This window comes from Oncorhynchus kisutch, linkage group LG11, assembly GCF_002021735.2.
Source record: "Oncorhynchus kisutch isolate 150728-3 linkage group LG11, Okis_V2, whole genome shotgun sequence".
In the NCBI taxonomy this organism is placed as follows: domain Eukaryota; kingdom Metazoa; phylum Chordata; class Actinopteri; order Salmoniformes; family Salmonidae; genus Oncorhynchus; species Oncorhynchus kisutch.
In genome coordinates, this window is record NC_034184.2 from 64,331,976 (window position 1) to 64,345,390 (window position 13,415).

At 41.1% G+C, this 13,415-nt stretch overlaps 2 protein-coding genes across 4 annotated transcripts; one reads left to right on the forward strand and one right to left on the reverse strand.

The window, feature by feature from the left end:
* On the reverse strand, positions 1 to 3,945 carry chchd7 (coiled-coil-helix-coiled-coil-helix domain containing 7). Of its 3 annotated transcripts, none has more exons than XM_020494639.2 (4): positions 3,692 to 3,945; positions 2,672 to 2,739; positions 2,450 to 2,548; positions 1 to 1,240 (listed from the first exon to the last, which is right to left on the reverse strand). In XM_020494639.2, the coding sequence occupies exons 2-4, from the start codon at positions 2,723 to 2,725 to the stop codon at positions 1,136 to 1,138; spliced, it is 258 nt and encodes an 85-aa protein (XP_020350228.1). In that variant the 5' UTR covers positions 2,726 to 2,739; positions 3,692 to 3,945; the 3' UTR covers positions 1 to 1,135. The 3 variants fall into 3 exon arrangements, with proteins under 3 accessions (XP_020350228.1, XP_020350230.1, XP_020350229.1); XM_020494641.2 differs by lacking the exon at positions 3,692 to 3,945 and adding an exon at positions 3,506 to 3,680; XM_020494640.2 differs by lacking the exon at positions 3,692 to 3,945 and adding an exon at positions 2,921 to 3,458.
* A 176-nt stretch (positions 3,946 to 4,121) lies between these two features.
* On the forward strand, positions 4,122 to 13,139 carry plag1 (pleiomorphic adenoma gene 1). The gene is made up of 3 exons (XM_020494635.2): positions 4,122 to 4,270; positions 8,712 to 9,074; positions 9,302 to 13,139. The coding sequence occupies exons 2-3, from the start codon at positions 8,824 to 8,826 to the stop codon at positions 10,518 to 10,520; spliced, it is 1,470 nt and encodes a 489-aa protein (XP_020350224.1). The 5' UTR covers positions 4,122 to 4,270; positions 8,712 to 8,823; the 3' UTR covers positions 10,521 to 13,139.
* The last annotated feature ends 276 nt before the right edge of the window (positions 13,140 to 13,415 follow it).

A 13,415-nucleotide genomic window follows, 5' to 3' on the forward strand; every position in this document is an offset into this window, starting at 1 on the left:
TGAATTGTAGTCTTTATTTCAGAATATTAACAAAACAAAAAATGTTCACCCGAAGAGAAATGTGTACAATTACGTTAACTGTTTCCGGTAATGAGTAAATACTACTGCACGGAATTCTAATTAAATCCCATCAGTGTCATACCATGTACAATATCGGGAAATTTCTAAGTAATGGGGACTCACTTGTATGATTTTGTACAATATTGCTGACATGCAGAGTGAAGTTGGGTTACTTCTAAGTAAATCATCTCCAACATGGTCACCTTTGGTGTGGATTGAGGCTATACGTTCATATCAGTGGTGTTCCTCCATTGTATTCACCTTATTTCCTATTATGTATAGCAATGGAGTGTACAAAACTATGAGCAACCCAGCCTATGCACTGAATACAATGACAGATTGTGATACCGATGAATGAATCCTGCACACAATGCTTATTTTAAAAACATGTAATGTGTATGAAATATGCATAAAAGGAGACTAATCGCACAGAATTCTGCACCTTTCAATGGTTGTAGGCTAGTACCAATTTTGATCATGACTTAGTGACTGCAAATAACGACTTTGTTTTGTCTGCTCGTACTCCAGAGATAAATATGGTTGCATTAATGTCTTTGCAGACACTCGTCTTGTGGACTGTTGTAAAAATCAACAACATTGTTCCAAAAAATGCTTTTACGCAATTGTGAAAAAAGTACACTAAATAAATAATTTTACAAACACAGATTCAGTTTATTTTCAGAGATGCTAGCAAGGCTTGCAAATAAAGGTGAGTAAGTCCATAGTCTTTCCAGTTCTTTCTTTAAAGATTATTTAAAAACACTTGATTCATCAAGGCAACTTGAAGTGCTTTTCCATATAGCTCCACTCATACTAACCAGCTTTGCACATTCATTGCCAGATTACAGCATTAGGCTGTAGTGATTTGATCATTGATATCGGTATTTGACAGGTTTCAATGCCACCATCAACCTTTAGTGGCAAGCATCACATGGGGCACGGTCAGCATCATAATGGTGAGGTGTGTGGAGGAGCTCTCAGACCTTCATAAAGAAGGTGTCTGTCCCAGAGCTTTACTGGAAAGTATAGTCTACACCCCACTCCAGTGTTTCCTTCTACTGGTCTTGCCACTGCCTCAATAGGGCTTGCCTCCAATGGCAGCTAGTATCTCCTGGCGCTCCTCAGCAGTGGGCATGTCAGGCTTCACGCCGTCTCGTCTCCTATTCACCATGAGGTTGTGCTGAAAAAAAGAACAGAAAACATTGGAATCACGTTGATTTAAGTCCATAGGCCCTGTGATACGCACTGATTTGCACTAGGCTGCTGATTTGCAGCCTAGCATTTAAGAGTTCAAATCCCAACTGATTAAAAAAAAAATGGGTGCCTGATGTTTTGCCCTTGAACAAGTCACCTAACCCCTTATAATTGCTTCAAGGGTGATGCACCCTCAGGGTGGTTGTGTGTCTCCTGGGGGGTGTGAACATAAGAGTATTTCCAATCTCTGAAAGTTAATAGACAATGAAGTACATATTATAATGCAGATGGATAGATGAACAAAACCAGAACATTACCAATTATTTTGTAGGGCAGCTCCGTGCAAATGGCTACATTCCCAAGATTGCAATGTGGGTGTCCTGGAACACAGCCACTGCAAATCCCCATCTCAACCCAGTTGACGTAGACAGAGGCTCGTTAAGGGGTGGGCTCTTGCCTTAGACCGCTGCGCCACTCAGGAGGCATTGCATCACAGTGCTAGAGGAGTCACCACAGATCAGGGTTTGATCCCGGGCTGTATCACAACCGACTGATCAGGAGTCCCATTGGGTAGTGCACAATTGGCCCAGCGTCTTCCGGGTTAGGTGATGGTTTGGCCGGAGGGTCTTTACTTGGCTCATTATGCTCTAGCGACTCCTTGTGGCGGGCCAGGCGCCTGCAGGCTGACCTCTAGTCAGCCGAACAGTGTTTCTTTCGACACATTAGTGCGGCTGGCTTCCGGGTTAAGCGGGCGGGTGTTAAGAACTGCGGTTTGGCAGGTCACGTCTCGGAGGACGCATGACTCAACCGTCGCCTCCCGAGGCCTTTGGAGAGTTGCAACGATGAGACAAGATCGAAATTGGGGGTAAAATTTAAGAAGAAAAAAAAGAAGTGGCCTCTTCAGCAGGTGCTAATCAATTAAGCTGATTCCATAGTTTAAAGACTGGCACAGAATAACACAACAGGGAGCGAGCTTTGAATGCAGTGAGTCAATCTGCTGGTCCTTCCAATTTTAGTTTGAGGTGATTTGAGTATGTTTTAATATTAAACATTCCTGTCGGCCAACCTGTAAATTTAAATTCTTCATCTTTGCCTCATGTTGGCCTACATGCAATACTTAATATCTAGTTGAGATCTCTCACTGCATTAGGCTACATTAGATTGGCACTCATGGATTGCGCCAATGCATACTCACCCAGTATTTTCTGCAGTTTTTGTATCTCAGAAAATATGCAGAACACATGTTCTTATCATAGTTATTGGCATCCAAACATTTCTGAGAGCCATCACTTTCCTGGAAAAGAGTAAAGTCATGTGGTTCAATTTGACAGAAATTACATTAACATTTAAACCAGTATAGATCAAATGTAGTAGGCATAATCTCATTCAAACATGCAGCCTGCATACTAATACATACTTCAATGCATGGGTTTATATCTTTACTTCGAAGCTTGCGCACGTTTTTGTCCATTTCTTGCTGCGTCGCTGAAAAAAAACAAATGTGCAATACATTGAAGTCGGTACATTGTCTCGTGCAATTAAACAATTTATATGAACACGGTTGACTACAATAAAACATACAAGGTCAGGGATGGACCCATTGACCTATGTATTCTCAAGTGCGGCAACAATGACTAGATAAATATCAGGTACAAAAAAAAGTTACCATAATTTCAGGAACAGAAAACTCATAACGTTGTTGCTACAGCTCGAGCTACATGGATGAACGTCAGAGAAGGCGAAGCGAGAGCGTTTACGGCGCTCAAAATCTGTCCACGAAATAAGACCACGAAGTATTTATTTTGTATGGGAGACGGTGGCGAATTTGTTTAACAAAAACATTTAATCGCTCATTTCCTACTTGAGGCTTATTTGATGTTATAGAAGTTATGTAATGGTTATGTTGTTACGAATGCACTGACAGTGGACGCACGTGGCATTTTGGCAAAGAAAAAAAATCTTTAAATCGGAGTTGTGCCTGTTCACAAGCATATCTGCCCTCTAATTGGTTGGAATGGTCCCACCTGATCTCGCCTACCTTCCATCTTCGTGGACATATTTCCATTGTTAGTGCCGTCACTCAACTATCTTGTCAATATAATAGATCATCTTTGTCATTGACCTTCGAATGAGTGAGCTAGCTACTGCAACTATAGCAGCTAACTAATAAAAAATTAAGCCCGCAAGAGGGCTAACGACGCTTTCTGCTAACCGATGTCACAAAAGCGACACTGCAAAGGCAAAAGGTTACCTCAAAAGTTGTGCATGACTCTCCCCAAAGAAGTATGATAGTGCCGCAGCTAGCATAGCTAGCTAGCCAGCCAGGAAGTCGAATTGTTTGATAATGATATTTTCACGCGACACCGAACCTTTCGCAAATCACTGCGCTTCGACTTTGGTCAAATCTACATGACCGCCCACCGCGTTCCGCACTTACTTTTCTTGATGTTATGTGGAAATCTTGGTTGAATACTTATGCATCTATTCCCTCATGTCAGTTCGAACGTCATTTAATAACATCGCACTACGATGTTCATGACGTCTGCAACAAACTGACAGCAACACTGACCAACAGGACAAAATACAGAAACGACGACAGGGTACTTTTCAGTAAACTGACAGGTCGATACGCCAATAGGACGGTTCTAATGACATTCTTAGTCCACCTATTGTTATAAATAAAACCAAAATGAAGTCAATACGATTGACAGTATCACTAGCGAGTCCGAAAATTGAACTTTATTAAAAGGGACAAACAATGACACTGAAATATAAAAGTGACAAGACGTTACACAAATCAAAAATAAGAGGTGGGAGGGATATTGAGTAGGCGTGGCCAAAATGTATGTTTGGTTGCATCGCAGCGCATACACAATGGCTGCTGGAAAGAGGGGAAAGCAAACAATTTTCAGGCCCGCCGCGTCTAGCAAAAAATATGAGAAAAAAATTATAAAAAATTCGGAAAATAGTTGAAAGTCAAGAAAAACTCCGTAGAAAGGATGTTAAGGCTCCTGGGGTGAGTTTGGCGTAATTTAAGTAAATTGTTACGGAGTTCTTGAATTAAAATATCGGGGTTATTCAAATTATGAGAGAGGGGTGAGCTAGGGAAAAAAGTTTGTGTTAATCAGCACCCAGTTTGGGACCTCAGAGGAAACCAAAGGAAGACAGAAATATTAAGAAAATTTAAATAAATTGTGTCATTAGCGCTAGGCATGTCACGTTGCGTAATAGTGAATGTCAACAACCATGGAAAACAGTTGAGTTGAGAAAAGTTAAGAAAAGTTTAGCAATTTTGTTTCGTTTACGTTTTTCCTGAATATAATAACAACAGTGCTGCGAGGACAGCCGACGGGAACACACGCGCACTTAAATATATCAAAATTATTTAGAAATGCATGCTGTGCGCATACTGTTTTTATTTTTACCCACATGAAGGCTACACCAGAAAACACTGTAAACATGCCCTTATCGATAGAAGCATTTTGCCGAAACTTGAAAATACGCAATTTAATATGTGAATTGTGATTTTATTATCTCTGTATTATGTCATTTTTTCATCAAGAATGTAGGCCCTATAGACAGAACACGTATTTGACTAAAATCAGAGATGACAGTGCAACTTTGGGTTAGTTTAAATAGACAAGTATCGAAGAGAAGAAGTTGCTTGTCAATACCATAAACAACCAAAATGGAGGGAGAACTGCGGGCAAACTAATTAGGCGATGCTAAACATTTGCTTATGCATGTGTTCATGTCCGTCTATTTTGTACAGAGAGTTATACTAAGTTTAACAACATGCATTGGATGATGTTACAAGCTGCTGCTATGTTACATCAAAATCACGTCCCATTGACTTTGATGCGATTAATTAAAATGTTTATATTTGCAGGTTGCTTATATTATCAAATTCAGATTGGACATGATGATCAGTAGCATTGCATGTATGATGCACTGATATAGTAGGCTATCTGTTTTTTTGTGTCGTGTATAAAGCTATTCCCAGGTTATTGTTAGCCATAGCATTGAGCCCCTGCTATCTGACTGGTGCTGCTCATGGCTATAGGACGCACGAGGAGCCTATAGCAACATGGCAGAACCTCTACAAGTGAACTCGAGATGGGTTCACACTGCTGTTTGGCTTAGGTTTTACAGTCATGTAGGCTATTGGCCGTTTTGGGGAGGTTTCTCTTGAATGTCACAATTGCGCTATGGATTTCCTATTGTGCATGTTCAGCCAATATGTCGATGTTGTCTCCTATGTCATAACTATTTGGCTTATATGGTGAATAGCAAGATGCAAAACATTTTGAAGTGTGTGCTTTGCCCTCCTAAATTGGTTTTCACATGGTGACAAGTTTTACATCTTAAAGAGAATGTCTTTCCCCTGCCTTCTCCTCGTTTTATCATTTTATGAGCGGGTTTGATTGGCATTTACATGACTGTAAACATGTCAGATGCAGCCGTTAAAAAAAAAAAACACTTTAAATGAAATGCTAAATATATATTGTTACGTAATGTCACTGAAGTGTGTGCAAATCACTGCATTCTTATAATCTGAGTTAGGCTAACTGTGGTCCACATATTTGGCTATTCATAATGTAATAACTTGACTATATGCATTCATTTTGGGGTGCATTATATTGTATTACAGATAAAACTTTTGTTTGTTTTATATATTTTAATAAAGTTTTTATTCTAGAAGCATTTGCACCAGAAGATGATGAGGAAAAAAAGCAACTTTGTTTCTATGACATTTTTAATGTGAAATGTATCTAAATAAGATGAATCTGTTGCATTAAAACACTTGTTTGTTGCATTGAAACACTTGCAACTTTTTTATGTCTTAGATTTGGGGATAATACTAGTTTTTGATTAGATCTTATAAAACTGTACAGTTACATTAAACAAATTAGGTTACATTTTATTATTGGTATAAGGTCGAATGGAATCAACAATTGAAGAGTTTCATTCTAAAATGCTACATAGCAATTTTCAGAAATGTTGGTTAAAGTGGCTTTTATTGTTTAACTAAATCGAAGAGATTGGTGTGTTTTTTCATTATCTAATCATGGCATAGGGTTGTTCAATGACAGACATGGTTTTTTTCTTCTCAAATCTATCACTTGATGGTTTCATTTCAGAGAGACAAATAGTCATGTTTGTTTGCAAAATGCCAAATATCCGCCTCACTCTCAGAGAAATAGGTAGTAGCCTACTGCAAGGTTTTTCAGTCAAATGTAACAAATAACTATTTTTTTTAGTAACGAACTGAACAAATTATACTTTTGTGATATCAATATAAAAAAATATATGATAATTCATTACAGTAATATGATATCTCTATGTAAAACATTTACATTTGACATTTTAGTCATTTAGCAGATGCTTTTATGCAGAGCGACTTACAGTAAGTGCATTCATCTTAAGATAGCTAGGTGAGACAACCACACATCACAGTCGAATATACAGGATATGAACATCCCATTCCAGCTCAACAATGGATATATAGCATTTTGCCCAAAACATAAAACATCTTCATAAACATCTCAAATCTATTATACAAAATCTGAGATCAGTAATATTTTACACACACATGGAGGTACCCATAAGCAATCATTTCTGATGAAAAAACAAAAATATGACAAATTGGTGGATATAGCATTTTGGAAATAAATGATTAAATTGGCTTTAAAGTTGTAATATTCATAGAGCATTTGATATACTTTATATCTTTACATTATTGATGTAGTGTCTTTTTCATCTGTTCACATCAGAAGACAACAAAAAAATGCACATTTTAATTGACCTATTCTAGTAATCCAGGCTCTTTTGGAATGAGTGTCTTTTTTCAAGGCAGATGGCCTCTGGTATTGTCTAGGTTTTATGTAAAATGTCATACTTTACAGTTTAATCATTGGTTCATGTTTGAATTTGGAGTACTCCAATGGGGCTATAGCTGAAATGCTCACCAATGTAAGGTGTATCAAATACAATTGGATGATGTATTTTCAGATGTTTTTTTCTGTGTATGAATATCCAGAGAATAGTGTCAGAGATACAGTCATTTTGTTACCAAACGTTGCATCTGCACTGGTCCTCAAGTAAATGTGGAAATTGTTCAAATAAGTCCTTGTGCATAGAGATGTATGGTTCATTTAACTTTGCAATCATTGGTTTTTGTTTGATATACATTTTAAAGTGTCACTCTGCTACAGTGGAATTGCCCGTATCTAACATAAATGATCGAATATATGTCTATAAAGTAATGTTGTTAGACAGTTAGTGAGACGGTTGAGAAAGAGACAAACGTTTGTTTTAATGTTTTGTCTTAATGAGAAGCATGGTCATGTTGAGATGATTTGCAGTTCTAAATCAATCCAGACATCAATGTGTAAACCCTGTTGAAATTCTAAATACCTGATTTGTAACTGCTTTAATTTGTCAGTTTATAGAATTGTGCATTGTGAATACAGATCACCAGAAATGGTTTTGATAATCATTAGATCAGAAAGTGTTTTTTAATTTTTATTTCGTAACATTTGAAAGATTAAGTTTAACGGCCAGAAAACCTCCATTTTTTAAAATACCATTATGATACATGTTTTTGTGACTAAGTGTATCGCAACCATATCACTTTTCAGTATGATTTGCTCACCTTATCATTCATTGTGTAAGGCTGCTCAGACTGTTGTCCAAACGAAGATGGTTTAATGTGTCGCCTCAAGAGTTTTTAAGCAAGGCTCCAGAGCGGTGACCTTACAAGGCCTTTACCATACATATAGCTTCAGAAAAATCCCCTTCACACAACACGACCTATGTATTGTAACAGCTTAGCGCAAGAAAAAAAGGAACAAAGCATTAGCTCTATCTAAAGACATAACTATCGAGCTATGGATGCCTGCCTTAACACGCCTGAGCTTGGCATTAATAACCCCCTCCAATAATTGTGTACATTACAAAACATGTAGGCTCTCCTCATATTCTTTAATGGGAGCTCCTGTGCACTTCCTTTACACCCTGTTTCCTGCACACTTCCCAACGTGGCTTGCATCGAGAGTCGAGACTAGCTGCTCCGGGATGATCCAGCGTGAGAGGACATGGGTAATTAGCCATGCGGGTTTGGCAGAAGCTGCGCTCCTGTTGTTGCGGGAATGTTACACTGGAGGTCTTTTGAATCCGGTCCCGATAGTGGAGAAATATAGGATCAAGAAAGATTGAATGCCATATTTAAACACAATGGCCTTATAACTTTTTTCTATGACTGGATTTGATCTGGATTTTCAATCTCATAAATGTAACCTATGAAGGGTTTCTCATCAATACTGGTCTGTAATACAACTTCTAAATGTATTCCCCTACTTGTAGAATGATATGGAATTGCAGTAGAACTCTTCTTACGCTTTTGAATGAGAACGTGAACCTTTTTCCCTCCCCCTCTCTCTCGCACACATTTTCAGGTGCCTGAGTCCTGGCGGTGTTGAGCACATAAAACTGGAGAGAGAACAAGCGTCGTTGACAGTAGGTGGGCACCGCGTCCTTGTCCAACCAGCCGCGCTGCCCTAGGGTGCCATGGCCACGGGAACCCAGGGGCACTTAGACCACGTTCCGGATAAAGCCAGGCTTGCGGCGGCCACAGGGAGGCGCAAGAGAGCGGAGGGGGGCAAGCCCAGGAAGAACTTCCCCTGTCAGCTGTGCGAGAAGGCTTTCAACAGCGTGGAGAAGCTAAAGGTGCACTCCTACTCACACACAGGAGAGAGACCGTACCGGTGCTCCCATCAGGACTGCACCAAGGCCTTTGTCTCCAAATACAAGCTGCAACGGTAACAGAACAAGCACCTGTTATCTTCTTGTAGGCCATACTGTATTCATATGTACAACACTTACTGTAATATGGAGTTGTTATCTTTAGTAATCTGTCATTGTATACATTCATGTATTATTTAAGCTTTAAAATCACACGTACGTGTCCTGACTAGCATGCCTATATAAGTACTAAGAGTTATTGCTGTAATATAAAGTGTTGCTGGATTGTCATCTGTGTTCAAAGGCATATGGCGACACACTCGTCAGAGAAAACCCACAAGTGTACGTACTGTGAGAAAATGTTCCACCGCAAGGATCACTTGAAGAACCACCTGCACACTCACGACCCCAACAAGGAGGCCTTTGCCTGCCAGGAGTGCGGCAAGAGCTACAACACCAAGCTGGGCTTCAAGCGTCACCTGGCCCTTCATGCGGCCAACAGTGGAGACCTCACCTGCCAGGTGTGCCTTCAGCCGTTCGCCAGCACCGGCCTTCTCCTGGAGCACCTTAAGACCCACGCCGGCAAGTCCTCGGGCGGCACCAAAGAGAAGAAGCATCGGTGCGAGCACTGCGAGCGCCGCTTCTACACACGCAAGGACGTGCGCCGCCACATGGTGGTGCACACAGGCCGCAAGGACTTCCTGTGCCAGTACTGCGCCCAGCGCTTTGGCAGGAAGGACCACCTGACGCGCCACATGAAGAAGAGCCACGCCCGTGAGCTGCTGAGGGTCAAGACGGAGCCGGCCGATTCGCTGGACTCACCCTTTTCCTGCGGGCTAGCCGGAGGCGTCAAGGGCGAGCTGGCCACCATGTCGACGCCGCACAGGCAGCTCCAGCTCAACCTGTACGGTGGTCCTCTGCTGCCACAGCACCACTGCCCCACCATGCCCCCCCTGGACACAGAGCCCAACCCCCCACACCCCTTCCCCCTAAAGTACCAGCTGGGCTCTAATCTTACCTCATACTCCGTCTCCACTCTGGAGAGGGAGCAACATCTAAAGGGAGAACTGGAGACATATCTGATGGAACTGCAGAGCGGCATGCCGTCCTCCTCGGCCGAGGGGGCTCAGCTATCCTCCGCCTCCAAACTGGAGTTAGACTCCCAGGTGGGCTCGTTGGATGAGACCTCGTCTGACGAGGCATCTCTGTCCAAAATCTCGGCGGCAGCGGGCGAATCGCTGGCCTCCTCCTCATTGCTCGATTTCTCACAGCTCTTCAACTTCCTGCCCTTGAACAGCCCTCCTTATGGGCACCAGGTGACAGCCGGTGGGGGTCTAGGCGGGGTCTCCTTCCCGCCAGAGGAGGCACTGTCTCTCGTCCAGCTTCCGCCCCAGCCCCTGGATTCTCATGAGGTGACAGGGAGCGGGGAGGATGTAAGCCCCCTCCACAGCCTCTCCTCCTCCTACACCTCTAACCTGAGCACAACCACCACACTGCCCCGCTTTCACCAGGCCTTCCAGTGACACAACACAACACACACACATGCACACACACTTACACACGTACAGTAAACACACACAGGCGGATAAAAAATTATATTCTGCAAATTATTATTTTCATGCCAGTAACACATTTTTGAATATGTCTGCACAAAACTACGACGTAATAGCACTTCTGTTCAACAGTTATGGGATTCTACACATACAGATACAGTATATTAGATGTATGGGTGTGTATCAGCACTGACATATACCACATACACAAGTCGTTTGGCTCGACCACATAGCTCAAGCCATGGGATAATGGTTGACATTTCATGTGGTTTGTGTCAACAATACTATATCTTCACAGCCCTTGCAAATTCACCACTATAATGTTCATGACCAACACAGTCCATTTTAGTTCAAACAACAATTAAACATAACTAGGGTTTTGGAGTTTTACATAGAGGAATTTATTTAGGAATGTGATTGCAGTGATGTATTTCTACCAATCTATATTCTTAACCCCCTTTGCCTTGGAGTAGATTGAACCTAGTATGTCGATTTAACCATATTTTCATATAGAACTTTGTACTTTTGTGTGATGTTGAATGTCCTCACCGCTAACCATTTAAAAAAAATGTCTTTATCTCTTTGTTTTGTATTAAGATTTATAGCAATGCAATCATATGTTTTTAGACATAAGGTACTGAAAAGCCCCTTGTGGAATGTAGTGTGAGAATCATCCCTGTTCCCCATCAAAACCAAAGTCCACCAAATATCGACTGAGTTGCCAGGCAGAATAGTGTCATGGTATCGCTGATGGTTGTAAATGTTGCTGCTGCCTAGTAGTTCCCCTATAGGCCGATGGGATAACTCAGCTACAGATAGACTAAGTTGTTCGTCCTCATTTCATTTGATTTCATATAAAAGGGACAAGATAATATACCATTTTTATGGCAAGAATGTAATCGTAGGCCTGATTCCATTTCGGCCCCTAGCCCTTCGCTGCTTCATACCCCTTGGTCAAAATTGCTAAAGGACCGAAATGGAACCAGACAGTAGAAACAACATTAAAGCACTGCCACATAACTAGGGTCAATTTGTCTTTCCTCATTCTACCGGTTTTAGTACCGGATATGAGGTTAGAAATAGTTTGGGGAGCTTTAACTCAATCATTGCCTGGCTACCCAAACACCTAGCTCCAGCCAAACGCTATTGGCCTGAGCACCTCCCCGACGGTTTCTAGAACGCAAACTTATTCTAACTGTTCTGATTGTCCCAGAATCGGATGGGTTGGGCCAGAGCCAGAACACACGTGAGTAAAGCGGCGTTTCGAAAATTGGTCATTGGCTTTGATACTCCGATTGGTTAAAGATGATCCAATTGCTGATGATTTTGTTTCGTACAACAGCCCTCATTTTGTCACCACAAACAACTTCAACGATGGCAGTCTCAGACTGAAGTATGTAGCGAACATAGAGCAGCGGAAGAATCCCGTTTGAGTCGTCAGGCAAACCATGCATCAAATCAAGGATAATGTTAGCAATATTCAATCCGCAGGAAACAGTGTAGTTGAACCACCAGTTGCAAAGAGAAATATGTCCATTGTGCAGTTTGAAGCGCTAGATGGGTATCTTTAAATAGGTATCTGGACACTTTGTATGAGTATGCTAAGGTTTGTGTGAGCCTAGGCCTAGTATGTGATTGCAGAGGAGAGGACCCTCACGCAGAAAATCTGGGAGGCTGTGTAGAGCGGTCAGAACCGAACTGCCTGTTACAACTCATCTAGGTGGTGCGATGGATTAGTCATGTCTGAATGTGTGAATGGGAGATTTGTGCCTCACACATGCAGACATTCAGAGTAGTGAATGCAAAAGCACTTCTAATGTAATATGTGACACATTGTTCCTTCACTCAGAGCAAAGGGATGTCCCAACTTTACATTTCAAGTCAGTATCCAGTAATCCAAGATTATCTTCAAGGCCCATAATACAATTACAATATTTAGGTTTTTATTTTATTTATTTTATTTTGTGTTTTTTTATTAACAGGTAAATACAATATTACAGCCAGCCAGATTCCTCTTGTTATACTATTCACAAAGAAGGAACCCTCTCAAATATAAGTATACTGACCAATGGCAACCAGCATATCAGCTCAGTACAGAAAATGCTTCTCTACAAATGCTGAGACAGAAACACAGCTACTTTAGCTTACCAGTACCTGAAGTAGCCCCTTAGCGCCAATTTAAACAGTTGTTTTGACATTGTATGTAAGGTTTAGATAAAGTACTGTATTCTACACCTCTGCGTGATATGAACTTGGCTGGAGTTCATACTTGGCCGCCACGGTTGAAGAGTGCTCATGAAGGATTTGGTTTTTAGTGTCTCTAAATGATCTTGTCAATTTTGTACGATGTGTTGTATAGTGCTGTATGATATAGAAACTAGAGGAAAATCCCAGCAATGATGAAATATGGATGACTGGTCTGGTCTGGTCAAGAAGTGACATTCCCAGAATTGTCTCTGAGCGAGATGCTGTAACACTGTGCTGAGAGACACTGACCCTGCTGCTGTCAAACAGTTCCTGAACAACTACAGTACAAGTCAAAAGTTTGGGCACACCTACTCATTCAAGGGTTTTTCTTTATTTTCACAATTTTCTACATTGTAGAATAATGGTGAAGACATCAAAACTATGAAATAATACATATAGAATCATGTAGTAACCAAAAAAGTGTTAAACATATCAAAATATATTTTATATTTGAGTTTCTTCAAAGTAGCCACCCTTTGCCTTGACAGCTTTGCACACTCTTGGCATTCTCTCAACCAGCTCCACGAGGTAGTCACCTGGAATGCTTTTCCAACAGTCTTGAAGGACTTCCACATATGCTGATCACTTGTTGTCTGTGTTCCAACTCATCCCAAACCA

Bases quoted from the DNA above. Each gene is read 5' to 3' on its own strand.
- chchd7 (XM_020494639.2), bottom strand. From the start codon at position 2,725: ATGGACAAAAACGTGCGCAAGCTTCGAAGTAAAGATATAAACCCATGC. The intron at 2,549-2,671 runs GTATGTATTAGT...ACTCTTTTCCAG, and splicing joins ATATAAACCCATGCATTGAA to GAAAGTGATGGCTCTCAGAA. The intron at 1,241-2,449 runs GTGAGTATGCAT...TCTTTTTTTCAG, and splicing joins AAAACTGCAGAAAATACTGG to CACAACCTCATGGTGAATAG.
- plag1 (XM_020494635.2), top strand. From the start codon at position 8,824: ATGGCCACGGGAACCCAGGGGCACTTAGACCACGTTCCGGATAAAGCC. The intron at 9,075-9,301 runs GTAACAGAACAA...CTGTGTTCAAAG, and splicing joins TCCAAATACAAGCTGCAACG to GCATATGGCGACACACTCGT.